The sequence below is a fragment of the Cyclopterus lumpus genome, chromosome 16 (genome assembly GCF_009769545.1).
Source record: "Cyclopterus lumpus isolate fCycLum1 chromosome 16, fCycLum1.pri, whole genome shotgun sequence".
NCBI classification, from domain to species: Eukaryota; Metazoa; Chordata; class Actinopteri; order Perciformes; family Cyclopteridae; genus Cyclopterus; species Cyclopterus lumpus.
In genome coordinates, this window is record NC_046981.1 from 10882703 (window position 1) to 10910523 (window position 27821).

The following is a 27821-nucleotide window of genomic DNA, read 5'->3' on the forward strand; positions in this document are numbered from 1 at the left end:
CCCTCACTCATCCTGTCCTCGGTTTCTGTGTCATTTTAAAACTCAATCGAAGGGAGGAGAGCCAGAGAATGGAACATTTGATGCATGAGAGTACAAAACACAAGGCTGTTTATTTCACAATGTTTACGGCTCGGTCTGTCACAACTTTATTGGCATTCAGTGTACAACACTCCTGCAAAATGTATGGCGCGATTTACATTCAGGGTACAGCCAGAGTCATAGAGATTATATTTTTCTGCATACACAAAAGTGTGAGTGAGTGGATAAGAGAAGGTGTGCTGCTGTGGTGTGTGTGTGTGTGTGTGTGTTGTACAGAAGGACAATATTGTTCCACGTTATGAATAAAACCATAAAACGAGAGAGCCTCTGAGCAGAGATAACATGTCATTGAACAGTTTCATTTCATAGAAATTGAATAACAAATCCATTTTAAAAAATAAGGAGACAGAATCGTTGGGGTGTTGGTGCTTAAACTGATTTGGGTGGATGGCTCGTATTGCACTTTGTTCATTGTGACGTTATAAGTTGTTGATTTGTCTGTTCTTCTGTTTCTGTTTACGCTCACTTGTTCTTATCTTGTGTTGCATATGTCGGCCAGGAGTCCTTTGAAAAGGGGACTCTTGGCCGATGGGACCTATCCTAGTTAAATAAAAGGTTCAATAAAAATGTAAAAAAAAAAATTTTAAGCAAACTCTATGGCAGTATACAGGGTAGTTGTTGAGGTATAGTACGTTTTTACTTCAGTGTACTATGCAGCTACCGTGATCACAATGGCATTGAGATGGAAACCATGTGGGAAAAAACAATTCTAAAATAAAAAAGGAAGTCCTGTAAAAAAACGTACCAGTGGGAACAAACTGTGTGTACCGCTGTATAAATAGTATTTTGGGAAGTAACAGCAAACAGAGACTCTGGGCAGTATTGTCAGGAAATGCAGGTTTACATGCAGCACATCAGGGTCCAGTTTCTCTACTGAGCATCTTCATGTAGCATCCAAAGACAAATACACTTTAGCAACCAGTACAAATACTTTATAACAAATTAGGTCAAAGTCATGCTTCCCAGTGACCACATCAATTCTGTGATGATTTTTTTCAGATCCTCATTCGCAAAACTCTTCATTTCATATTTCACTGTCAAATAATATTACAAGGGAACAAAACACATCAATCAAACTTTCAAAGAGGAGGTGTGAAGCGTAAATGTGAGCATCATCAGGTATATTGTATTGTGAAAAATGGCACACACAAAACAATAGCATCAGGACATCTTTACATCACAATCAGTTTACTGAATAGGAAATATCTGCCGTTGTATGTGCCAGTGTCATTAGCAGCCATTGTGCTTCCACACATCCCTGACATCTCCCACTCTCTCATTTCTTTGTTTTTAGTCGGTCAGAGGAAATCTTTTGACAGAGCCTCTCCAAAGTTGGGTGCAGCCATGAGAATAGCGATGGTACAGATGATGTTGAAAACACTGAATCCCACGAGGCACAGGCGGTCGATGACAGCCGCAGCAAACTGCCACTGCTCTGACACGCTGAGCTGCCGGTCCTGCTCTTTAACGCGTTCCACTAAAAACTGCACCTCCATCAGAAGAGCCTGCAGCTGGTTGTCTACTGCCACAGATCGGATCACACCTCTGTGGGTATGTAAACCAGCTGATCTCCCTGCTACAACCCCGGCCTCTAGGCCGCAGGGTCCAGAGGATGTGGTTAAGGGATCATGGTCCGGGGACTGTGGAGTTTCCTGTGGGGGGCTCCCAAACATGGAAGATTGGATGTGGTGATGGATATTTGTATCTCCAGCTGGTCCTCCTCCTCCTGCATCAGCTTCCTCTCCTTCCCCTCCTTTCAGTCCATTGCTGAACCTCCCAAAACTTGTGGCTCTGCTCCTGTGAACTGGCTCCAGCTCTGCAGTGGTCTGGAAGGTTTGGAAGCCCATGTAAAGCAGATGGCCGTTGGGCTGTGGATGTGGATTGGGGCTGGGATCTCTGTGGATGGGATTAGGGAGGATAACAGTTTGAGAGTTGGGCCGGTGGGGCGGTGGGTGTGACAGAGGGTGGTTGAGCTGAGCCAGGCTGGCCTGCAGGGAGTTGAGGCTCTGGGGGAAGATGGAGGGCATTGGCGTGGGGTTGGTGGTGGTGGTGGTGGTGGTAGGGGAGGACAGGGTCTTGCTCTGAGAGTCTACTTGGCAGCTGGAAAGAGGCGGCTCCACTCCCTCTCCTGGACGCTTCATCCGCAGAAACCAAGGTACCCACTGCAGCAGAACCAAGTGCACCTGGCACACAAGGACACGAACACTGATAAGAAAAACACTATTAAATGTGTCTTTGTGGTCTTAATTGGCCTTCAACATATTGCTGATCAGGTTAAACCGTATCTAGTATTCTTATCACGCCACATTGAACCTCTCGTTTTTAATGTTGACATAACATTTTACACCATCTTAAACACGACTCACCAAGTTACTAAGCTTTTAACCAGAACTAAGATATAGGATACTTTTACATCTGTTTTTGCTTCTCAACACTGGCTTGTCTGTTTGTTTCAAAATTGATTCAAAACTTGTAATGTCAACTCTAAAGCACTGCACGACCCTGTATCACTGAATTTAACAGCGTTCACACAATCTGTGGCCTCTTGGTGGTCCAAGAGCCAAAGATCATATAATATTATAGTTATTACACTCACCCAACGTGGCATGTGTCCACTGTTGGGGTTGTGGTGATGGAACTGAAGGACGAGGACTGTGGCCACGACTGACATCCCGACAATCACCATGGTGCTCGCAAAGTACTGACCTGAGACCAGGCAGGATGGAAGCACATTTCACTCATTAGGGTGCTGACGATCTGTATGCTATGAACATTGTCAATTCTCCCCTCCAAAGAAACCACTAAAACCCACAGACAAATACAGATAAGTACATATGCAGAAAGAAACTGACCTATCAGGGGCACAGAATCTGAAGTGGTGGGCATAATCTCTGCAACCATCAGCATGAAGACAGTCAGAGAAAGCAGAACCGTGATGCCTGGAGGCAGAAACAGGGCACCAGGGAGTAGTGGGATGCAACACAAAAGAGAAGAAAGTAAGCGAGTGCACTTGGTGGGACAGCATATTTGGTACGGTGCACGAGACATCTCTCCACGACCATCGGTCTGTCTGACAATAGGAAAATACGATCATACGATGTTTGTCTTTCTCATATTCCCTCTGGCCTTGTCTCTGTCTTTTATCAGTCTCTCCTTCTCTCCGTTTCAGCTCTCCTAACATACTACAAAAGCTGCGCTTAGCGGATTGAAAGTTCTCCAGTAACGTTGACAGAGAGATCGTAAGAGCAACACTCGAAGAGTGAAATAATCCAACGGACGGAAGGACGAATATGCAGCAAGAAATCTATTTTTATCTTACAGCAGTCACACATCTGGTTTTATTCATACATTCTCATCCATTTGTATTATAACATATCACCCCTGTTCTTCTCCACCCTCCTCTTATTATTACTCACCCAGGCTGATCTTTTCCCCCGAGTTGGCGGGGAGCAGGAAAACCACCAGAGTCATGGAGGAGAGAAGCACACAGGGGATGAGGAGATTGAGAGCGTAAAACAAAGTCCTCCTTCGTAAGGTCACCACAAAGGTGACATCGGGGTAGGGCTCTGGACAGCAGTCATAGAAAACTTCGTGACGACCTCCAGGGACCTCTGAGGCGGTGGAGAAAAAGCAAAGACGGCATTATAATAAGTAAGGAATGAATGAGAAGAATATCAAGAAGCTCTGACGTAGGACCGGCATCATAAACAATGTTATTGAACAGTGGTGTTAAAGGAAATATCTGGTTTCATAAAAACCTGTGATGGTATCTGCAGGTTGACAGAATCTGTTGTTTATATGCTGATTTGTTTTATTGTATTTTTTCATTGAATGAAATGTGCATCAGGCAACTTCGACAGAAATGATTGTCGGTAAGCTCTGTTACTAAGCAACACTGTTTGTCTTCCAGGGCCTCAACAGCCTGTCTTACCCACTAGGTCCCACTCTCCGTTGGTCATGTATCCTGACACATCTGCCTCCTTCATCTGGAGGTCTAGCAGCCAGCCGTCAAATGTCCAGGAGCCAAACTTCAGTTCACAGCGCTGGATGTCAAATGGAAACCATCGCACATCCACGGTACATGTGCTTACAAATATTCCTTGAAGAAAAGCAGGGAAAATAGTTTAAAGTGAAAGGGAAGTTGATAAGTCAAGTTAATTCAACCCCAAGATGTTACTCGAAAAAAATAAGTTGTTTGTTGCAGCCATCTGGAAGTAAGTGAAGAAGAAAATATTAGATTGCAGTAAATATTTTCCGGATTAATTTTGCCAGAGCATGAGTATGTGAGCAGAAGGACAGAAGACGTAGTTTGGTTTTGAGGGCAAACTTACCTGGAGGCAGATACTGACAGAAGCCACTGGAGTTAACCAGCACGTTGGTCTTAAAGGTGGCATCAAACTTATCATGAGCACTGGAGGATAATAACACAGGGGCGAGATAGTTCAGAGCCCAGCCGCAGCACTGGGGGGGTGTATGCTGGTACTCCACACATACCTGTTGTAAAGTAATATGTCAGGTGTCCAGACCTGGTCAGTAGTGAACCGCAGGTTCTTAACTCCAGGATACTCTGACTGGTTCCACTGGAGGTAGTGGTCATACCACTGCTGGGAGACACAAGCACAACACTGGTTTTAAATATTAACATAATAAACATGACAACGTGCACACATATACATGGACATACGTTCTAATACATATTCCCCCCCCACCCCCCCCCCCCCTCCCCTTTGTTGCTCTTCCTGCTCTTCTTTTTGGGATATTTGAGGGATTTATTTTCTTACAATACAACACACGGCTTGAAGGGCAGAAGGTGCTGCATGCTGCACATATTGTGAAGCACTATGAACCAAAGTTGTGATTTGTGATTTTGAGGCTCTATAATTAAGATTGACTTGACGTAGACATTGAAGCTGGTGAATTCTCATGATATTCACGATAAGGCCGATGCGAGTGAGGCATACACAAGGCTTTTCACTTCACGGATCAATATTACAGTTAATGTTATTCATAACACTCACCATCTGCAGCCAGGCATTCGTGGTGAGGATCTGGTTCTTTTCATCCTTGCATAACACAAAACAACACAACAGTGACTTTGACATTCATGCCAATAATGGTCCTTTGAATCCACAGTCCTCGTTCTATGTAAAAATGCATTCCTAAAGGTATCTTCAGTCTTCCTATCATATTTCGTATATTCCCTATGTGTGTTAGTATGAGCTGCAGCTCAACAAGGAAATAATGTCCTTGAAAACCTTTAACCTTCAAGATTAGTTCAAGTTGGGGAGGTTTGATTGATTCAGACTGATTAAACGTCATATTAGCTTTAGCTTTTGAATGCACTTTTACATGAGAATTGCATTAGGAAGAGATGCACAGTAATATGCATTGTTGTATGAATGTAGTGCATGGATGTATGTTCATGCTTATGGAACATATTTGCTGTGCGTACCACATCCATGACCTGCATCAGAGTAAAGGAGAACTGAACAATGAGACTCTGGGAGTCGTTGGCCACCGGCCTCTCCATGGGGTTGTAGTCCCTCAGCAGCTCCGTGAGCAGAAACCGCTGGTGAGGGCCCTGCACTGACACTGAATGAGGGAGAGGGAGGGAGTTCAATGGATGGGATGGAAAGATGAGAGAGTTGAAACACAAAAGAAGAGCACGAAAAAAAAGTGACTGTTACAAAGAGAAAGCTGTGCCAGGGAAGACAAGAAAGCACTGAAGAGAGAGCAATAACAGTGAAGTGGTCTTATTACGAGGATTGATGGATAGTTTGGAGGAAAGTGGTGTAGAAATTGAAGGCCAGGTAAACGAAAGAGAAGGAGAACCAAACTAACAGAGGGAGAGTAGACATGGTCCAGTAGAGGTAAAACAGAGGGTGGGATTTTAAGGGTAAAGGAAAGGGTAATGTTTTAGAGATGGAGCACAGAGGAATTTACAGCACAGTGGATTACACGGGACAAGAGAGTCTTTCCAACTGCTGTAAAAATGGCAGATTAATTTCATGCAGGAAATAGTGAGGCCATTACACCCTGAAACAGACAGACACCCAGACAGACACACCAAAGCCCTCAATTCACTTTTGATTCATTCTCCACAAGGAAACCACTTTGATGTGGAGGGAGCAATCATTGGTATATAAGAGGCACATTGAATGAATGAATACAACACTAGTATACACTTTAATCAGCCTCTTCTGCAGGCAAAACGCATATGCCACTTCAGTAGGAGTGCTAAATGGTGTTAGATTAATGCACTTACTGCATGGTGTCAAATCGATATTAATTTACTCAACCGTAATTAATATCAATATGACTCCACAAATAGGTCTATGATTCAGATTAATAGTCCTTACTGTCAAGCCATAGTGTATTAACCATTAGCTGCCTCATAACCCCATATCTATCTATCTATCTATCTATCTATCTATCTATCTATCCATCCATCACAGTATTGTCGTACCGATAACAAAAACATGCACAGCTCAGCTCTGAAATTTGCAGTAAAGGAGATTGCATTTCACACTGCTGCTTGCCCATTACAAACATAAATCCATTTTTTCTGTCTGCCTACACATCAGCAGACTCTCTCCCGGTGTTGAACTGAGCTGCTGAGTGCAGAGCAGAGTGCTCGCTCAAGACATGCAAGAGCACATACAGTATAAACAGACCATGCCGAAAACACACACTTGTTCACTCAAAGCACCAATGAAAGTCACTCACCCCGGAGCAGAGTAGCGAGTATCAACAGCCAGAGAGCCAGAGCCTGCCACATACTGCATTCCTCGGGATAAACAAAGAAAGAGTGGAAGAGGGAGAAATAGAGAGAGGAGGAGGGAGGGGGGGAAAGGGGGAGAGTGAGATGGAAAGCGGGGTCTGAAGAGGAAGAAGGATTGTGGAAAACAAATGGAGAGAGTGCGATACGGGCAGAGAAGGTAAAGGGGAGGGGAAGAGAGAGAGCAATAGAGGCAGAGTGTGTGAGAGATGCAGTGAAGGGAATACTCCACTGAAGAGGGAGATGTTGCATGTCAGAGTAAGTCAGATACGAAGATCTGTACACGTCCCGATCAACAGCTCAAAGTCACCCTTCATGCTTCTCTGCTCATTCATTCTTGCAGACTTTCTGATATGGGGTTATCTGTCATCATCTGTGAATTTCCCTCGGACTTACTCACTGTTTTATCCCCCTGGTCTTGTTAAGGAGCTCAAAGAGGACATTGCATTTTTGAGAGCCTATGGATCCAATTCATGGGATGATATTGCAGCAGTAATCCAGGTGTCTTCAAAGTTTGGGAGGAAAATGAATGGAGCAAAAATATTAATGTCATTAATGTAAACACATGGCAAGGAAACATTTTTTAAGTTACTACATTACAGTCATTGTCTAATCTTCACCAGCCAGTAACATGCAAAGGCTGCTTTGATTTCTTTCTGTAACTGATCTGGCATCAGTGCATTCACAGAGTAATGGTGACATCCACTGGATATGTTAGCAAAGTGCAACATTTATCTTGCAAGATATAATCTGTGGTCTCCTAAAAGCTCTCGATATCATAAACACATTGATTGTGAGTAAAGAGTTCTACAAACATCCCTTGACTTTTACCAAAGAGGATGGTTGAGGAAGACACCTGCATAGTCACAATTTAACTGAACAGACCGTCTCGCAAACTGATTTAATTATGGGCTGATATAATAATAATATCATTTTCAATAAGCATATTCTTCCTCCCCTTTAATAAATATGGTGTGCCACACATTTAAGTAATTTAGCTCTTTGATCAGGTGACTGCCAAGTGTTTTCCATCATGCCCTGTGTGTTGCAGTTGGTGGAGAGCAATCGGGTCTTGGGTTTAAAAACGGCGGACTTTATCTTGAGGTTATTGTTGCCCACATGAGCAAGATATTTGAACCCAAACCATGATCTTTTCCAAAAACTAACCAGGTAGTGTTGTTGCCTAAACTGAAGGTATACTCAATGTGTTGTTACCCAAGGACACCTGAGGCTGTCTATAAGAGAAGACACAGGGACCCCCTCACGTATGTCCTTCGGAATAATGTGAATCATTTAGAATAATGTATTTTTCACTCCTTGCTTATGTTGTATTATTACACAAGAGTAATGTATTAGACAGAATCTAAACACTTTTCAGGGAGCCCCACCGAGGGGTCCCGACATAATTACTGTCCCCAAGGAAATGAACGCAAACTTCACCCATGTTCAGCTCAGGACACACAAAGAAGACAACCTTGCTTAAACGACATCTATGTGTAATTTCTGTGGCAACACATTGTTGAAAGTTGAAAACCTAATGCAATATTACTCTAAATGTTACAGTAAAAGCATTCAGAGGAGACCGCTGAAACATATTCGAACCTTGCCGGTGTGGAAGCGTCATCCACATGCGACGGCGCAGCTCTCTATCGGTCGCAATCAATAATCATCACTTTTTCGCGCACCAGTTCTTTGATTGTTTGTCCATGGTATCGCCGCACCACCGCATTAACATACTGCACAGCAACACGAGCCGCTGAGCCGAAACACTGCGACTTCAGGTAATCAAATGAAGCCGCTGAGGTGCTTTCAATTGTTTTAATGGCTTTGGTGAAGTGTGGTTTGTGTGCGTTTCGCGAGCAGGCAATGTGCGGCAGGCGACAGTTGGAAATGGTGCAGTGCACCGCTACTGGTCATAAGCTAGCAGGCTAGCTCACGTTAGCTGGAGGAGCAACGACGTGCAGTTGGCTGATGCTAAAAGCGTTACCATGGTTTTACCGTATTGCACTCTGAGGGGTAACGGTCCGAACACACGTGACGCGTTGGTTTTAAATGCCAGCAACACGTCCGACCTGTAGCTGCTCACGTCGACGCGTCATGCTCCTTCTGAAAACACGGCCAATATAAAAGAAAGGGATGACTGCAAAGGGCTTTCGAGTATCATCCGTTGCCCTTGGTGATTAACGTTAGCCCTCCCACAATAGTGGTACCTTTTTTAATGAATCCGTCTCTTTTCAATAACATAACCTCGCTGATGAATGTATCCAGTGTGCGATTGCTAGATCTAACTTACACAAGGAATGTAATATTCCTATGAGTGAAAACAACTGTGCCCAGAGTTGAAGCTTTGTTGATACACGAGCTTCACGTTTTGACTGTTTATCGTGTGCATATTTGGATGGAGAACAACTGGGAGACATTGGATTTTGCCACAGACACCAAGTTTGTAATACTGCGATACTATAAATATGATTAATCGCCGGCTCAAGCCCCATTGAGTTGCCTCGTTCTGCGACACATGGCAACTTTGCCTCGGAACAGGTCGTCACGTGTTTTCTGTCTCGGTGTTTGTGTATAGCTAGTAACTTAGACACCCTTTCAAACTGAGTTTGTTTCGTCCATATTACGTTAAGAATGATGCACACATGTGAAACTGTGTCCTGTTTTTATATAACTAAATAGTGTTTTGTATAATTCACTGTAATGCTATGTATAGATTAAATTAAATTAACCTTTGTATTATTAATATGCTAATAATCATACTGAGATTGGGAGCATTTACCGAGTCATACATTGTTGGAAATCCCTCACTGGTGCTAAAGTTTGCTGCATTTTAATGAGTGTTACTAGATCCGTGTGTGGGAATGGGCTATATTGTTTTAGGTACAACATGTGTCTGGACTACACTTGTTTGTGATAGTGCCATCACTTTATAGTACTCTTTTTCTTTTTTCCATCCCAACACAACCCAGTAACGATATCTCAACGTGATATGTGTATCGCCCCAAATCGTTTGCCTTACCATCTCCATCACTCTCTCTTGATGTGAGAACCTGATCTGATGACGTGACGTCTGTGTCCTCTCTAGACTGCATGCTTTGAAGAGAGGATGTCCTTGTCGCGCCACAGTAACACAGGCACACTGATTGTTGTTGAGATGGACCACAGGGCGACCTTCGTTATGACACGACACAGAAGAGCTATACGTTTATTAGGTTTTACACTGAACAGAAACTTCTTGATATCCATCTTTATGCCTGTGCATAAGTCTCGCCCGCTCTGGTTGGCGAGTCTGTGGGTCACGTGACCAACAATGGAAACCGAACTTGTCGTCAGAAACGAAATCGAAACTTGCCTCGTGTCGGCTATCATCTTGTTTCCCTTTGCACGGTTCATGCCGTGGTTCCCACCCACCCACCCTTATGTTGCAACAGGTAGCAACGTGTTTTCAAGGTTGCGTACAGGCTTTATAAGCGAGCGACATCACTGGTGTTTTCAAAGTGGAAGCTACAGAAAGGACCTCGCTCATCCAAGACGGAAGACCATGCGCTTCGGAAAACAAAGAAATAATGTTGACATCTTTGTCTAACCTACAACCGGTTCCCTCCTTACTTTTACGTGTTTACTCTGATTTGTGTATTGAAAGTTGCTCTTGTTTTTCCGGGTCTCGGTTTTAATCATCTGATCTCCGGGAGGTTACAGGAGCCGCAACTTTACAAATTCCCACTTTTTTTTTTCACCGTTGCCACTTTTATTTGAGATACTCGAGGTGAGATCCGTAATACTGTGTGGGCTCACTGGGCTTTGTGTTACCAGTACATGTATTATGTTGCATGCACGTGTGAAGATGTGTGCACATAATTCGGATCACTACCAAGTTTAATGTCGGCACTGCTGTGTTGACCGCGAACACAGAGGTCTGTCTCAGTGATGGAGGAAGTCGGCACGTAGGACATCAGGCTGTGCATGCTTTGATCTAAGAGCATGACGTGTGCACACAAGTTTATTCATCCGTTGTCCAGCCCATGCGTCCCCTCCGGATCTAAACAGTGAGGAGCATAATAGACTGGATTCTGAAAAACAGAGTTGTTGTTATTTTGGCTGTCGACTGTTGCCTTGCATCAGGGTCAAGATGAGTCAGCTCCAGCCTCGTCTGGCCCTGGGCTGCGGGCCTTGTCGGTACCCATTACTGTGATGAACCAACACTATGGTGTTTTCTGTTAATGTGGTGGTGTTCAGACTTGCTCAGCTCAATGTGACAGAGCTGTGATGCTGACTGGGCCAGGGGGTTTGAAACCTGACTCGGTATTGGGTGTCTCCTTGTTGTCAGTCTCACTGTTATAGACATTATTGAGTGTTGAAGTTGAGTGCTGAATCAATGTTTGTTGTACCAAAGAGGTATTGGAATTCGGGACTATGCTGGTAGAGACTACTACTCATTACATTTGTTCATGTGTGTTTTTGGATGATGATATAAACCAAGCTTTGCAAAACCTTCATTGTTTCCGTCAGGACGTCGGCTAGAAACTGCATGGTTTTCTGCCCACAGCGTGTCACTGACAGGCAGCCCTTAATGTCTTTTGTCCTTGGAGCTGTCCTTTTTGTCTGCATCAGTGTCTCACTTGTCCTGTCCGCTATGGATCCAGATACAGCAATAATTTGTCAGGCCAGAAATAAAACAGAATAGTCACAAGAACTTCTGAATTATTAATCACCATCCTTTTGCCCTGGGATTAAGTTTCAGTGTGACTGGGAGAGACAATATGTCACCCTGCAGTATTCGTGTAGACTGGCTAGGGTGTAATCGGAATAAGCAACGTTGACAGTGTAGTTGTACGTTAGAGCTTATCTTCCGCACATAATTTTTTCTTACCATAATACCCAGCTATTTAGTAGTCTACTGTATATTTGAGTTTGCATTTCACGGGGATTACATATCTGAGGCTGGTATAAATTCACTGAGTTATCCAAGGACACTTGAGCAGGTTGGAGATTTGGCAGCAGGTGTCCAAACTCGGGTTATTGGCTTAAACAACACTTTCTCTTGCCCTCCATTCTGCTGCTGACTTTTATTTGATTAGATTATATTACTGTTATTTATTTATTCTTATTTATATTCTCCTAATGTTGTTCTTTGTTTGTATTTCAGGTGCTCTGCTGTTATTGGCCTGCCTTGCCTTTCCATCAGGCTCTGCTGTTGGTGCTAGAGGACGCACACTTATAAAGGAAGCTACACATCAAACCGCACGGCCCCCTTCACGCTCAACCCCTGCGCTATGAGCAGAGGTAGAGGAGGGCCTCTCAAAGAACACTACAACAGGCATCCACCACCCGACTCCCAGGCCAACGAGAATTACTTCAGACCTGGTCCATCCTCACTCTACCCTAGAGCTGGCCCACAGCAGAGCCCATATTCAAGTTACCACAACAGCCCTGTCCGTCCCGTAGTGCCCATACAGCCACCCCCAGCTCCTTCTCTCATCCCCTCCGCTCCACCCATACCAAAGCGCAGTAAAGTGGACCCTAAATCAGAGGCCTCTAACAGCTCATATAATCTGAATCACGGTCTCGATCCTGCTCCCAATTCCTTTCAGTACCAACAGGCAGAGTTCCTCAGAGGACACAGCTCTGAGGCGCCACAGTTTAGAGCCAGTCCACGTGGAGGGGGAGGGGGAGGAGGAGGGGTCTCAGATAGGCGTCCTAGTTCCTCATACCAGCACCAGTCAGGCTACAGTAAATATTCATCATACCCCAACAACAGCTCAAAGGGTAGACGGGAGTATAGTCAGGACCAAACTTCTGTATACCCAGTATCCCCGCGCGGCAACACAGGCCCTCAACCCCTGAATCAAGACCAGTTTTACGGTACAAACCACAACCCATACTCCAACAGACAGTGTCGCGTCCCAATAGATTCTGTGTGTGAACATTTTCAGACTTTGTCCCTTCATCGAGACAGACCAAAAAGAAGAGGAGAACGGTTTGACAGACATTCTGCCTCCAGGAGTTTGGCAGATTCACACTCTAGTAAAGTTGACCTAACTCTTACTTCTGACATCCAGGACCAGGTTCAGAGGACTTTGGCTGCTTTGAGGCCAAGTGAGGGTATCTCTGCAAAATTGTTAGCCAAAAAACTGCATCTTCCCAAAAAGATAGTCAACCAAGCTCTTTACTTGTTGGCGCGCTCAAAGAAAGCCTCCAAGCAAGGACTCCTCCCTCCTGAGTGGAGTCTTTGCAGAGAACCTTTTAGAGGTGAGGAAGATCAAAACTCTAAAGTACAAAGTCCACCTTCCCATCTGTGTGTCAGCTCAGGACACCCTCCAGAATCTGAAGCCAAGGTTGAACTAAAAACAGAAACAGCAGAAAACAGGGCACAAAGCAAAGAAGAGGACTCTGACGCAGCATCCAGTTCTTCTTACTGCACCTCTTTAGAATCATCTGACTCTGAAGAGTCCCAGTCACCAGCGAAAGGTCAGCACCAGGAGAAACAACATCCCATCACTACCAGCTCACCTGATCCACCACTTCCCACAATGGCAGAACAGAAGGAGCTAGTTCTGCAGTACCTGCTGGCTTCAAGGGAGGCAACTGCTCTTGTCATAGCCAAAAATCTGGGTCTTAGGGGTACTAAGCAGGTCAATCCAACCCTCTACTCGCTGGAGAAGCAAGGTGAAGTCATTAAGAATAGTGGAACTAACCCGCCCACCTGGGAGCTCTCCACCCACCGCAGAGAGAGGATGGAAAGGAGCCTTAAAGCTTCAAAGAGCAGCCGTGCTGAGGGGGATCAGATCCCAGAACCCAGTAGAGATCAGAAGAGAGGAGAGTCCGTCTTTCTGTCGCCGTTACCATTACCACCAATACCAGGCCTCGAGCCACTGCCACTCCCAGAAGGTTGGATGCCAGAGCAAAGTCGTAGTGAGGTGGTAAGTAAAACGTGCTTTTCATTTTGTATTCATTAAATGTTATAAAGATGATAACATTCATATGAAAAATATGAAAATGAATTTGCAGGGATGTGATTTTGTATCAAAACATAACTGGAAATAATTTGATTAACCCTTTATCTCTGCTTTTTCATTTTTAAGTCCCAGTCCTCATTCCAGCCCCCCTCTATCACCTCGTGTCAAGATGAAGAGACCAACGAAGGACAGTGGGCTACTGACGACATCCCAGAATTCCTCAACGCCATTCGCAGAGAGACAGATGCTGGGAAACTGGCAGTAGAACAGGCCAACTCTGTGGGAACTGTAGCTGTGTCGCTGGCTGCTCCACCTCCCCAGAACCTGTGGGCCAAATTACAGGAGGTGAGGCTGAAGAACCCCGTGAGTGGCCTCATGGAGTACGCCCAGTATCTGGGCCATGACTGTGAGTTCCTGCTCCTCGACCAATCAGGGCCCTCTCACGACCCACGGTTAGTCTCTTAATCTATTCTGTTTGTTACTGTCAAATTTGAAATGAGTAAAGTCAATTAATCTGTGATATTTGTCTTATAGTATTCATGCTGTAATTTTTAAACTTAGCTAGAGATGCACCAGTGCCAATTCTGACCTTACAAATTGGATCAGGTCAATCCACATTAAATACATTGTCTTTGTCAATGTCATTATATCAGTTACATTAATTAGGTCATGACAGGCAACATGCTCCATTTTCAGTGCCAAAGGAATCCCTCATTAAATTGACCCAATTAGTTTCATGGCCACTTTAAATTTGAGAAACAGATCATTGATATCAGTCATCTGCATCAGGAAATGCTCTTAGTTTAGGTATGAGGTAAGAAAAACAGTGCATCCTTAACTGTATCAACTTTACACATTTGGGGTTGTAATTGGTTGTTGTACATTTGTATCATAGTGTATGCATCATGTTGTGTTACTTTCTGTAGAGCACCTAATGACAAAGCTATTGATTCAAATTCTGAGGAAATAAATCTGCTGCCGTAATGAAGACGTATGATTCTGCCAATTAAGAATGAAAAGGACATTGGTTGTAGCACAATAACACTTGCAACACTTTAGTCTTGGAAAATTGTAGCCGCTCAATTAATCATGTATTGGCTCATCTGTATGTATTATTTTTTTTCCTCTGTCAGATTTCGTATGCAGGTGATGCTCAACAGAAGGCTGTTTCCTGTCGCAGAAGCTTCCAGTAAGAAAGTTGCAAAAAAGGATGCGGCGGCTGCCACCCTGCGCATTCTCATCGGAGAGAGTCAGGCAGGGCCGAGTACGGGAGACGAGGGAAATACTGTCGGTGCGGACCAAGTGATGGATGTACTCCCAGACACCAGTGTAAGTGTTTGTTTGGATGTTCTCAAATTAGCCACCATCATCCACCTAAAGACAGACTAGTCTTGCTTTAAACACCTGAGATAACGTAACATGTGAGTAGAGCGCGCTACATTTATTGCATCAAAGCAGACACTTTAAACAGAAGTCAATATACATCAGTCAAGTTTAAGAAGTTGTAGAGGCCATCATTTTTGTTTGTGATTATTTTGCAACTGTGGTTTTAAAAAGTTTCAATAGATTTCAATATATTTTTTTAAAACTACAACCACCAAACAGTACATCCCATAATTTAAGTATATTTTTCTCCTCCACTGGCCACTAGGGGCAAGCTGAAGGCGCAGCAGGGGCTTTTGGGACTAGTAGTGTGGAAGGAATGGGTACAGTGGAAGGACCTTGCCAGCCGCTGTCCCGCTCCCTGCCTGGTGGGAAGAATCCGGTGTCCGTCCTGATGGAGTACAGCCAGCGCAGCGGGAACCCCATCGAGTTCATCGTCACTGGGCAGGCAGGCCCACCACATGACCCAAGGTACCCCCCCTCTGAATCTGTCCCTTTGGCTGATGCTCTCCCCCAAAGTGGAAGTTCCCCCGCAGGGAAGCAGTTGATCGGCTATTTCTGTTTAATCTTTTCTCACTACTGTAGTCAGCTGACAAAGACACAATACCATCTCTGTCTTGTCACTCTTTACCACTCTTTTTGTTTATGGTCCTTCAGGCAGCCGGCTGGTAGATGCAATAAAAAATGTTGTGTTCCTCGAGTCACTTTCTAAAACACGTTGCGTGCATCTGTCTTGAACACTGTTACTCCATAGGCTCTACTTACTCTGTTGCGTCTTCTCATTTATCTAAGGTGAAAAGTCAGGCACATGTGATATCATTTATGATATATGATGAAAAGCATATCAATAATCTCTCTCTCTTCCCACTATTCTTAACCGTCTTTGCCTTTTTGTTCAGGTTCATGTACAGGGTGAAGGTTGGAGAGAACTTGTTTACAGAGGCCTCAGCTCCCAGCAAGAAGGCCGCCCGCCAGCTGGCAGCAGAGGAGGCCGTAAAAGAATTAATGGCTGATGGGAGACTGCAGCTCAACAAGGTGAGAAAGTGAAAGAACAACTTGAGTGTTTCATTTGGGACAAAAGAGAAGAGCTTTGCATATCCCCAGAATGACTGGAATAACTTTAACAAACAAAAAACCCACCATATCACTCGGGCTGAAATAAATGATTTAGTCGCCTCTGTCGCTCAGTTCTGCTCTGTTTTGCTCAATCCTGTTCACATCACTCTTTTTTTCCACTCCCTTCTCTCTTCTCCAGCCTCAGTTGCCCCTGGGCTCTTCCAGTGACAGTGATGCTAGTGGTACTGCGACGACGTGTCCCTCTTTGCCACCTCTGACTGCAGATGAGTTGCGAGCAGCACACGAGGCAGGAGTTGGAGATCTTATTAACCACTTGAACAACAACGCAGTGTCAGGTCTTCTGGAATATGCTAGAGCGCGGGGCTTTGCCGCTGAGATTCGACTAGTGGGCCAGTCTGGACCACCGCATGAGCCTAAGTATGTGTGAACTGAATGATTGTACAAAAAACACACAATTAACATGTACATACCTGATAAAAGGAATTTCTTATTGTCCTGGTTACCATGTACTCGGGTCAACAAAGAACATTATTTTCTGAGAACAAATAATATGTATAATACTTAAGTTTTGGAACATTAATGAAGACCATTGTCTGAATCTGTGTTGTTCTAGCCACACTTAACATGCAAAGAAAAAAAAATGCTTGGATATTTGTGTTACTTTGTTCTTAAAGTGAGAAAATCCTGATTATCCAGTTACCTTTCTCTTTGCCCCTCCTCAGGTTCACCTACCAGGCCAAGCTGGGTGGACGCTGGTTCCCTCCAGTGTGTGCGTCCAACAAGAAGCAGGGAAAACAGGAAGCAGCAGATGCAGCTCTACGGGTTCTAATTGGAGAGGCTGAGAGAGCAGCCCGCACTGGGGAGCTCATCCCAGCTGAGGTACTGACTTTTCAGTGGTTCACATTCTCTATCATGAAGCATAGGCTTTCTCTGGCTCAACATGGGGATAAGGCAGGACATAATGGAATTACAGGCCACACCTGCATGTAATTATAACCCCCTCACTTGAGCAAATCACTATCAAAATAACAACATATGCATACAAAAGTATGACACCCAGAACCAATAACTCCACACATTTGTTGTTTCACAGTAAGCAAATCGGTTCTCCTGACTGTAAGGCCTAAGTTCAGTGGCAGCTATAGGAAGTGGTGAATTTGTATCGACAGCAAAACACATTCTTTTGCTTCACATGTTGTTTTTTTCTACCACATACTCTGGCAGTTTAAGATATGTTTGAAACAGATTGAATGAGTTACTGTGTTAGTTTTTCAGATTTATCACTGGATTGCAGAGTCAAATAAATTTCAGACCTACTGAATATTTAATAATCCTCATTTCCTTCTATTTTGCCTGTCCTGTTCTGTATGCATCCCTTTCTCTAGCTTCCAGTGAGTGGCAGCACTTTGCATGACCAGATAGCAATGTTGAGTCACCAGCGTTTCAACGCCCTGACCACACGTATCCAGCACAGCCTTCTGGGACGCAAGATTCTGGCCACCGTCGTCATGAGGAGGGGGGAGGGCCTGGGCACTGTTGTCAGCCTGGGAACTGGTATATACATTACCTAAGCATACAAGCAAAGGGAGTTGGTAATAAAGGGGTGCATAAGCAATTGTGTTGTAACGTACAAATTTATTTTTCACTGCATTATTTCATGATGTGAGTACATTTGATGGATTTCTGTAATCTGAGGTATGCACTTTCAGAAAGCTAAAACAGAACTAGGTCACTGCTGAACCGAGAGGTGTTGCATTGTTGTGAACTTTGACATTGAATGTGTCTCTGTTTGTTTGTTTGTTTGTTTGTTTGTTTTCCCTGTCAGGTAATCGATGTGTTAAAGGGGAGGAGCTAAGCCTTAAAGGGGACACTGTTAATGATTGCCACGCTGAAATCATCTCCAGAAGGGGATTTGTTCGGTAGAAACAGATCTTACTTTGTCATCAGTATTCATCTCCATATTGTGCGAAATACTCCAAGACCCAGTCTGCACGATATTAGCGATGAGTCTAACTCACCGTTTCCTTTCTTCTCAGGTTTCTATACATTGAGCTGCTCAAGCATTATGAGAACACAGATGACAGTATATTTGAGGCAGTGGATAATGAGAAACTGCAAATCAAATCTGACATCACCTTTCACCTTTACATCAGGTGGGATTATCTGATGTTTAGTATTATCACGTCCACCACTCAAATGCATCAATGTGGGCTCCCTCCTCTTTTAGACTTCAAGTAATATTAATACCGTATGTCTTTCTCTTTTATCCGAAGCACGGCACCTTGTGGGGACGGTGCTCTGTTTGACAAGTCATGCAGTGAGGCAGGAGATGAAGACGAGGGTCATCAACCTCTGTTTGAGAATGCTAAGCAGGGAAAGCTCCGCACTAAAGTCGAGAACGGTGAGAGATGAAGTGGACACGCATCTGTCTTTGCAAATATATATTAGTGCAGTGCATGGAAGCCAAATCTGTAAGTCTGTAGGCAACCCCTGTGACCTTTTGTCTGTTTGTTGGTGCTTGTGCCAGGTGAGGGCACCATCCCAGTGGAGTCAAGTGCCATTGTGCCCACGTGGGACGGCATCCAGCACGGGGAGAGGCTGCGAACCATGAGTTGCAGCGATAAGATCTTGCGCTGGAACGTGTTGGGTCTGCAGGGAGCACTGCTCACCCATTTCCTGCATCCAATCTACCTGAAGTCAATCACGCTCGGTAAAACATATTGTTGTTTTCAATATTTTCATTAGAGTTAACGTGAGTGAAATTGAACGACTTACCCCTCTTACTTTGCGTCTTTTCTTCGTGTCTTTGTTCTGACGGTCAGGCTACCTGTACAGCCACGGTCACCTCACTCGTGCTGTTTGCTGTCGGCTGGCCAGAGACGGTGAAGCGTTCACCCAAAGTCTCCCTCCTCCCTTCAAGCTAAATCACCCAGAGGTAATGTCAAATGGGAACATTAATCGGGACTATTGAGGTCATTCTCAAAACTATTATTAATTGAGCTGCCTACATTCCTAGTTGCACCTGCACAACTGTTACTTTATTGCTCATCATCTTTAAATTTGGCTCATCTGTCAATTAAGAAGAAACGGGTAGGTCACTCTCATATCGCCGGGCAAGATGCCTGAGTAATACAGTTGAAACACTATTTTTGAACAATTTTTTGTTTGAATACACCATTTTTAATCGACGCCGACATCGGACTGACTCATGCAATAGACGTATAATTTGACTGTTTGGAATTGCTGACTCGCACTCAAGGGCTAAATTAGATTGACCAACATATGTTCTCTCTCTCCTCCCATCCCTCCTCCCTCACCACCTGGTTGGACTGCAGGTCGGCAGGGTGAGTGTGTACGACTCCACACGGCACACAGGCAAGACCAAGGAGTCGAGTGTGAACTGGAGCTTTCCAGACCAGCAAAGCGTCGAGGTGCTGGATGGCACCAAGGGCAAACTGGATGGATATGGGTATACATTGACTTTTTTTTCCTCTCTTGATAGCTGCACACATTGTGTATTAATAGCTTTCTTCGATTGTTTGTAAAGCCTGTTATTGGCCTCTTCAGGGTTTTAGTTGTTGTCCTTCTCTAGCGGTTAACAATCACGGCTTTAACACAACAGCTGCAAGTCAATTCTTTGCTCAGGCAAAGATTGATTTACACAGTAGCTGCTCAGTATGTCTCTTAAATGCTTTCCAGAAATGTGATTTTGTTATTGATCATCGTGACATTGATCACACACCATAACAATATGAAGAGACCCAGAAGACGTATACAGAAACACTTTACCACCATTGACAGCGTTGTTTTGGATAAATTAAAGTGCTCAGTAAAAAACGGTCATGTAACCACAAGTTTTATTATATTTTAATTAAATTGCCCAGAAGAGTGAGCAGCTGGCAGATAAGTAAGCTAAATGGGAAACACTGCATGATCAGAGGAAATGTTGCCATGCGTTGTTCTATGAACTGTCTTCCTAAGCAGCCCTCTGATGTCTTTCCTCCAGGAACAAACTCTGTGTGTCCAGAGTGTCCAAGTCCAACCTGTTCTGCCTGTTCCGCTCTGTGTGTGAGCGTAGTGGCCGCACTGACCTCCTCGCACTGCCCTGCTACTCCCAGGCCAAGTTGTTGGCCTTGTCCTTCCAGCTAACCAAGCAGCATTTCTTCCGAGCTCTGAGCAACCACGGCTACGGCGCCTGGATCGGCAAGCCGCTGGAAGAGAAGAGCTTTGAGTCAGGGGAGGGGAACCGGAACAATGGAGCAAGTGTCCCTGTGGGATACGGCAGCAGTAGAAATGGAGCAGCAGTGGAGATCAAGCCAGAGGACGCATAGAACGGTGCTTTATTAAGTCGGTGATGTAAATATGTGGGGAGAAGAAACTTGCACACGGCAAGGGTGGACGTGATTGAAACAAGACAATCAAACCATGCGTAGGCAGCAGCCACAAGTGCATCTTCTGATGGACATGGTTAAAGGCTGCGGAGGAAGAGGATTGGAAAGAGACATAATAGAAGAGGAAGATTGCAAGGGTAAAGCTTGAAGGATGAGTGGGGTCAAAGGAGACAGACGGAGCTGTACAGAACAATGTAAACTGCACACGAAGAAGGAATTAGTTTGAAGTCAGGGAATCACCATGGTAAACACTGCTACACGTCTGGGTCGTATTAGTTTGCAAAACAATTACTTATTTGTTTCCTGTATACAGTTTATACCCTTGGCTTGGTTTCCTGCCATTTGTTCTTTCTTTTCTGTTCTACTTGATACGTAAACTAATGTTGCATATGTTTTGACTATTGCAAGTGCAGTTTGGACCCAGGTGACTTGGCCTCTTTAAACTGCTGTTGTCTAGTTTTGCCATGAGAACTTAAGTGGCTGACATGTGCTGCTAATTGGCATTCAACCTAATATGACCCACCATTGTAGCAGTGTGATTGTTAACTGTGATTAAGTTAATTTACATTAACATCCTCGATCATGTAGTGCTCATTATTGTTTCTGCTCCCTACGTTCTGCTGCGTTGAAATACAAGCAGCTGCTTTTTGAACAGCAAGCAATCAGACGCTCTCAGCAGGAATCTTGATTGAATGATCGATCACCCGAGATGGATGTCACGAGTAAACTAGTCCTTGCTCAGCACAACTTTCACTGGACAAAAGAACCCCAATACCAACTTTTACTCTGATCGGTGACTAACCAAACATTCACGGTTCAACATTTGAGGCTTGAGCTCCTGAAGCCTTCGACCAGGAGGCCCCTTTAAACTAACTGTACACCCTCAGCTGTTCAGCCATCCATATGGTGTTGTCATGGTTACCAATAGCATAGCATATGCCAGAGTGATCAATCCCATAATTTATTTTTTATAGAATTACTGATGTCAGGACCTCCCCAAAAGTACAATATTTCGGTTATTGCTTGTGTATTTCTACTGTTATCTTCACTTCTGGCAACAATGTTCATAAGTAGCTGGCCATGCAATCAAATCCTGGAGAGTATCAACTGTCCTGCATATCGTTTAAATGGTTTCAATTGAGTTTTTTCATCTTGATACGAACAGGCTTTTAGGTTTTCTTGTATGGCCAGTTTCTGAGGACTGCTAGGTGAGGACAGTTTTGTTATCGGAGAGTGTGTAGTCTGTGCTTTATTTTCTTATGTAGATGGATGGTGCAATATATACATCGGGTATATACAAATACATGGTCACGCAGATGTTACAGTGGGGTCCAAAAGCCCAGTTCCAAAAACTCAGAACTAACAGAAATGTAAACACAAAATATTGCATATTGTTGTTTTTATGAAGGAAGTGAAAGAAATTAGCTTGATGATACAATGTGTGTTGTTTGAGGTCAGGTCACTAGAGAGGGAAAGCACTCCCATACTTCAAACTTTTTTTTTTGTTGTTGCTTTTGATTGTAAAAGCCATTGTTTTGATGGAAAAGGAAGGTTTTAAGCTAAGTAATGATAGGCCTCTATCTGGTCTTAGCTCTCCTACTGCAGCCCTAAAGTCAAGTTTTAATTGAGGACTTTGCGCCTGTCTTCAGCAGTGGTTCATGATATTGTCTGAATAAAGACATTAGACTCCGACTCAACAAGTCGACAAAGTCCTTTATCAGAATTACACATGAGACGTAATGGAGAAAAATATATACATTTTTTTAGTATTTCTTTTGCAGTTTTTTTTTAATGATTGCATTCATTTGATGGTTACCAGCTTTTGTGTTTTTGAATATAAAGCTTTAAGAGAAGAACAGTTGTTTTTATCATTAAAATTGAATGGTTCTTGGTAGTGGACTTTTGGACCCCACTGTATGCAAACAGATGTTTTTGTATAAAGATGTCTGTGTGTATGTATTGGTGTAATTTTTTTATGTATATATTTTATAAATCATCTACAGCTGTATTTCTATGTTTTAATTAAACTGCAAAGAACTATGCTTTTTTTTTTTTACTAATGTTTGGATAATTTTAAGAAAATAATTAAAATGTGAGTGTCAGTGACTTTTATTTATTCGCAAGGCAAAGTTTTTAATTACATTAATGCAGACACGATGATGGGAAAAATCTGTTCTAGTCTTGATGGTTTGACTGAGTATTAGAGGCACATTTTTACAGCAGGGGCGCCTTTCCTCAGGGTGGCGTTCAGGGCCAGTCTGGCCTCTAAAGAGCAGATTGCAATGCACCAAAGGATCAGCAGATGGAAACCTGTCCTCACCTTGGGCAGGAATGTGTGTGTGTGTGTGTGTGTGTGCACGAAAGGCTACATGAAATCAGCCCCTGGTGATACTCAAGATCTGTTCAGCACTGACATTGGTTTTAGTCATGAAGTAGTACCTTATGTTGCGTAGGCTCCTTAAATTCATTACATTATTTTTCAAGCTTACGAAATGTTTATCCTTTTGCTTTCATTTTTAGGCGATGTAAGTAGTATATTTGATTCAACTTGATCAGTGCACGCAGCAAATAGCAATCAAAAGGGTTTACATAGATATGTGAAGATGAACAATAGACCATTTGGGAAGTGATGTATACAAAATAATATAAAAGATGTAAAGCAGCTCATGATAATGAAGATGAGGATCAACGTCAAAAGGTTTTTTATTGGAAGAAACCGTGCTGCAAAAGCCCAGTGAGACTCCACGCTGTCTATGCTGTGTCTGCATGTGAAGCAGTAACACTGTCATTGGCTGTGATGTCTCACTAACAAAGAGTGATATTCAGTGTCTTAATTGGGAATCAGTTCTGTGTAGCATTAGGTCCGGTATTGTCTTCGGTTCAACAGTAATTTCTGTCAGGGACAGGATTATGGCAGCAATACTGCCAGCCAATCAGTGTAGTGCCTTGTAAATACATGTATTGTTAATGATGGGGGGCATGAACGGCTCATTTCATTAGATGAGGCTGTCCAACAGGGGAATCCCAACACTATCAATGTGTTTGCCGATACCCCGACACATGATTACAGTTTGCGCTAAGAAATTAATTAATGAGGTTCCCATTCAAGTTGGTAATAATTATATAAACATGTGTAAACATATGGATGTGTTTGTGTTGGCCAAATGATCTGTGTACAATAGTGAGGGCTTGTTTCAATCAGGATCTCTCCCATCAAGTTGGATTCATACGGTTATGTATTTTGAATGATGGGAGGGCAAGACTTATGATGGAATGAGAAGAGTAAAGCACGATAGAGGGAAGGATGGATAAGTGGAACGGGCTGCATGGAGTGAAATATTAGTCCAGACTGAGGGGTTTAAACGAGGCACTCAATGCTCTTCAATGGAAATAAATGAGAGGAGAAAGAGGGAATACATGAAGGTTGAGTGGGGAGAGACATGTCCATCAGACAGGAGGGATGGAGCCTCAAGTCCACTAAGCATCGACTAAAGAGACGTTGAATAAATGGTGCATAGTGGCAATGTGACTTGTACAGTATGTGTATAATTGTATACATTCATAATAAAAATCTGAATTCTGGAAGTAAACCAATATATATGTGTTGCTTTCCTATGCTAAACTATGAACTCTGAATTTAATCACATCACATTTTATATGAGCTTTTATTATCACCCTTTCTCTGCCAGGAGAATCATGCTTTTGCTCACACAAGTGTGCGTGTGTCCGTGAATGAATGTGCACCTCTGTGTCTGTCCGCAACTAATCCTTTTTCTGCTGCAGCAAACTGCAGAATATGTTTGGGTGGCTAGTTATGGCAGCGTGCTCAATTACCTCTTGTGGTTGCATTGACATTTTTCTAAACACCTATTATTGCCAGTTTTAGACGGCCATTGACTGCCTGCTGACTCCTCACACACTCCTCTTAACCGACATCCATCTGGTCGGGTCGCCAGTGCACCCACAGTGGAGGGAAACAGTTGGCTCTCTTTCACTGTTTAGCTAAGAGCTAATGGAACCACACACACAGCTGACTGCATTATTATTCCATGCCTTTGACATAATGATTATATAGATATTGCTAAAAAAAAAAATAGTTCAGTCTGCGTAGTTTAAAATGAGAGCATATCTGTGAGATGTGCAAGTGGAAAAACCCGCCTGATACACTTGTGTTGCAGGGTTAGCCAACTGGGGTGTTTTGCTCATTCAATTATACATTAGAGCAGCGATTGTCGCAGACACACCTGCTATAGATCTGAGTGCACCTTTCTGGTATTTAGTGCACAAACATGCACTAAAAGCATGCACAGCTGGTCCGTGTGAACAAAGCAAGGAGAAGCTCGGATAACAACGCAGAGGGAGAGTGACTTGCTTCTCTGTTTAGGTAGATACTATTCCACGATATCTTCACATAGCGAATAGTTTGTTTACTGCTTTATTAATGTTCAGAATGAATTCAGCTTTTAAATGTGGTAGCTACATATAGTGGGGATTACACACACACTATTGTATAGCAAAGCTAGTGCATCCTTAATGCTACAATAATTAGTAAAACATGTACAATTGGACTACAGTGATTGTACAGTACAGCACCTTAAAAATGCAGTCATGTGGTAATTTAACGATCACCACTATGATCTACATAGTACATTAGATCTATAGTGAATCAACTCCTGTATGATTGTACAGTGCCAAAAAAACATCTGTCAGGAATCCGGCATTGCCACTTAGCTGAGAGAGATGAGACAGCCTCAGGAGGACTGCAGTCATCTCTCAGGCAGACACACAAACATCAACACAGCATAAACGGTTACTAATAATGTCAATACTTTGAAACTGTAATTAGCTTCTGAACACTTCTAAATGTTAGTACCAGGACAGCTGCTCACATTCGCAGACAGACTTAGCCGATTGTCTCTTCAAGGGTGACACGGAGCATACATCAGAAGGCTTGAGACCTTGACTCCCTGCTACCTATACATTAAGAGAGGCCTACATTTGACACGGCCTCTAAGAACAGCCCACAGACCACTCACGCCACATTATTCCCCACCGTTACAGCAACTATGAACAGAAGATAGGGTGGTGCTGGCGGACGAGGCCAAGAGCTTTGCGCAGGTGATCAGTGGCAAGGTTCAGAAGAAGGGCAAAAGTAGCCTCGGGGAAGTCATCTGAACTGTTGCGCACATCTCAGGCTAGTTGAGGGATTTAAATTGGTCTGCTGTTGTGCTCATTGGTGACTGTTTCTGCCATTTGAAGGAAGAATCGATCAATCAGAGGTTATAGATGGGATTGCAAATGGCTACTCCATCTTCCTACATAGCTAGTTGGCGTCCTAGCGAGGTGCCAAGCAACATTCAAGCCATGAACCGTAACATTGACAGTCTGAGTCTGGCCGGGAAGCTTTATTTCATGTTCTGTGTCCCGACGGTCAAATTTCTTATAAAGTGTATAGAAATAAAGCAGATACAAAAATAACATGAAGCTAATTAAATGTGCAGTCTTCAACGTCAGTCCTTAATTGTCACAGAAAAATGTTTTTTTTTTGCATCTCGGGAACCAAAACTTGAAGAAGCAGCAGAACGACGCACCAGAACACTATTGCACACACTAGGACATCAGGCTGGATAGCAAGAAAGAAGTTGATCCAGGGGAGCTGGACCAGGAGTAGCAGATGGTATCAATTAAGGGTGCAAAGGAGCACTAGTCACTGCTATCATCTGGTTAGGGATCTGAGATGTGGTGGTGGCTTCAACAAATAAACAAACTAAGCACAGAGCCTGTTGGGAACAATGAATAGACGTCTTACAAATTGTGGCCTTCAGAGACTCCAGGACAGGAGTGGGTGTCCATTCTTACCTAAAACAGGATAATGACCTGGCCATTAAAGTGGCACAAAAAGTCCACTTTACCACTTTAAATCCAGCAGTGTCACTATGTCTGCTGACTGGTGTCTTTGAGTCAGCAGAGAGCTGACACAAACACACATCAAGTACCTTCTCACTATGACAGCATACACTTTGCTATTATGCCGACTCGGTGAAACTGTAGTTCACCTCCGAACTCCTCAAAGACTTCCACACATGGACCGTTTTCACAGCAGACCGTTTGACTCTGACTGTGTGGCAGTTCTTTCATTTAAAGGCCACAGTTGTTTGGAGGAGAGCTGTTCTTTCCTGCTTGCTCGCCACTTAAAGCGGACGCATTACCCACAGCTTTCTGCTGCCTCCCCTTCACACCTCTCTTTCTTCAACCGTATCATTTCCCCCCTGCAGTCTCCCACTCTCTGTATTTGATATCTCAGGTAGTCCGATCAGAGGGCTGTTTGCCGTGCAGAAACTATCTGCATCTAGCGGTCTTTTTCATGTTGTGGGTGAGTCTAATGCAATCTGAGCCATTAGGATACAATAGAGCTGGTGTTGGGCAGCGTTTAGAGCATGTCTGATGGAGTGGAGCCAGCCCAGTGGTCTATGAGGAAGAGCCTTGCAGCTATGCAATACACTCACTCATCACCTCTCTGACATGTGTCGTAAGCCTGGTAACAGGTGTCGGATTTGGAGAAACTCCCTTTCTTTTCTTCATTGGCTGACCATATAGTTCGGTCAGAGTGTGGTCATCTTATTCAGGAAGACAAAGTGTCATTTTATGGTACTTGCACTTTAGGTATTTCTATTTGATTCCACTTTATACTTCTACTCATTTCAGAGGGAAATATTGTATTTTTCCTCCCATACATTGTCGTGGAGCAAAAACACATCGCATGCATTGTATTGTATATTGTATTGCCTATGGAGAAAGCCATGCCAGTATAATAAGGTAAATGTCACCTTAGAAATCATCTAAGTCTCAGGAAGAATAAACATATTTTTCACAAAATATTAAACTTATCCTCTTATTTAAAGGACTGTAATACTCCCTCCCCCGGTTTATTGAGAGGGTACTTTACAGCTGAGAATAGGCGAGAGGAAACCTTTTCTAAAAAAAAGCATTTAAACATTTAGAGAAACTATTGTGAAAAAGGTTTGAAAGCAATGGTGAATGGGAGAACTGTACTGGAAATTCAATGATTGCTAGTTTGTGTGAAAGAGTGTCTAGGTATGCGTGTGTGTGTGTGTGTGTGTGTGTGTGTGTGGT

The 27821-nt window shown here is 43.5% G+C and overlaps 2 protein-coding genes across 9 annotated transcripts; one reads left to right on the forward strand and one right to left on the reverse strand.

Moving 5' to 3' along the window:
• Window positions 1–122: 122 nt before the first annotated feature.
• Window positions 123–10145, reverse strand: LOC117745059 (neuronal acetylcholine receptor subunit alpha-7-like). 6 transcript variants are annotated; one of them, XM_034553089.1, is made up of 12 exons: window positions 9900–10145; window positions 7278–7382; window positions 6826–6978; window positions 5552–5691; window positions 5118–5162; window positions 4594–4703; window positions 4431–4510; window positions 4031–4198; window positions 3516–3710; window positions 2952–3038; window positions 2696–2805; window positions 1398–2282 (listed from the first exon to the last, which is right to left on the reverse strand). In XM_034553089.1, the coding sequence occupies exons 3-12, from the start codon at window positions 6875–6877 to the stop codon at window positions 1398–1400; spliced, it is 1872 nt and encodes a 623-aa protein (XP_034408980.1). In that variant the 5' UTR covers window positions 6878–6978; window positions 7278–7382; window positions 9900–10145. The 6 variants fall into 6 exon arrangements, with proteins under 6 accessions (XP_034408981.1, XP_034408978.1, XP_034408975.1 ...); XM_034553090.1 differs by lacking the exon at window positions 6826–6978 and having other exon boundaries at window positions 123–2282; XM_034553087.1 differs by having other exon boundaries at window positions 123–2282; window positions 4594–4700; window positions 6826–7382.
• On the forward strand, window positions 4086–24211 carry adar (adenosine deaminase RNA specific). Of its 3 annotated transcripts, none has more exons than XM_034553082.1 (16): window positions 4086–4176; window positions 12027–13800; window positions 13963–14288; window positions 14970–15165; window positions 15488–15690; window positions 16119–16254; window positions 16475–16713; window positions 17019–17175; window positions 17682–17850; window positions 18122–18215; window positions 18333–18449; window positions 18570–18697; window positions 18824–19006; window positions 19119–19231; window positions 19632–19765; window positions 20303–24211. In XM_034553082.1, exons 2-16 carry the CDS (start codon window positions 12154–12156, stop codon window positions 20625–20627), a joined length of 4167 nt encoding a protein of 1388 aa, XP_034408973.1. In that variant the 5' UTR covers window positions 4086–4176; window positions 12027–12153; the 3' UTR covers window positions 20628–24211. The 3 variants fall into 3 exon arrangements, with proteins under 3 accessions (XP_034408973.1, XP_034408972.1, XP_034408974.1); XM_034553081.1 differs by lacking the exon at window positions 4086–4176 and adding an exon at window positions 8536–8658; XM_034553083.1 differs by lacking the exon at window positions 4086–4176 and adding an exon at window positions 10301–10646.
• Window positions 24212–27821: the final 3610 nt, after the last annotated feature.

Excerpts from the sequence above, each read along its gene's own strand:
- LOC117745059 (XM_034553084.1), bottom strand. The coding sequence starts at position 7,129 with ATGCAACATCTCCCTCTTCAGTGGAGTATTCCCTTCACTGCATCTCTC. Across the intron at positions 4,199-4,430 it reads CTGTCAGTATCTGCCTCCAG|GAATATTTGTAAGCACATGT; the intron begins GTAAGTTTGCCC and ends CTTTTCTTCAAG. Across the intron at positions 3,711-4,030 it reads CGGAGAGTGGGACCTAGTGG|AGGTCCCTGGAGGTCGTCAC; the intron begins GTAAGACAGGCT and ends CCACCGCCTCAG.
- adar (XM_034553082.1), top strand. The coding sequence starts at position 12,154 with ATGAGCAGAGGTAGAGGAGGGCCTCTCAAAGAACACTACAACAGGCAT. Across the intron at positions 18,698-18,823 it reads CCGCACTAAAGTCGAGAACG|GTGAGGGCACCATCCCAGTG; the intron begins GTGAGAGATGAA and ends TGCTTGTGCCAG. Across the intron at positions 19,007-19,118 it reads CCTGAAGTCAATCACGCTCG|GCTACCTGTACAGCCACGGT; the intron begins GTAAAACATATT and ends TCTGACGGTCAG.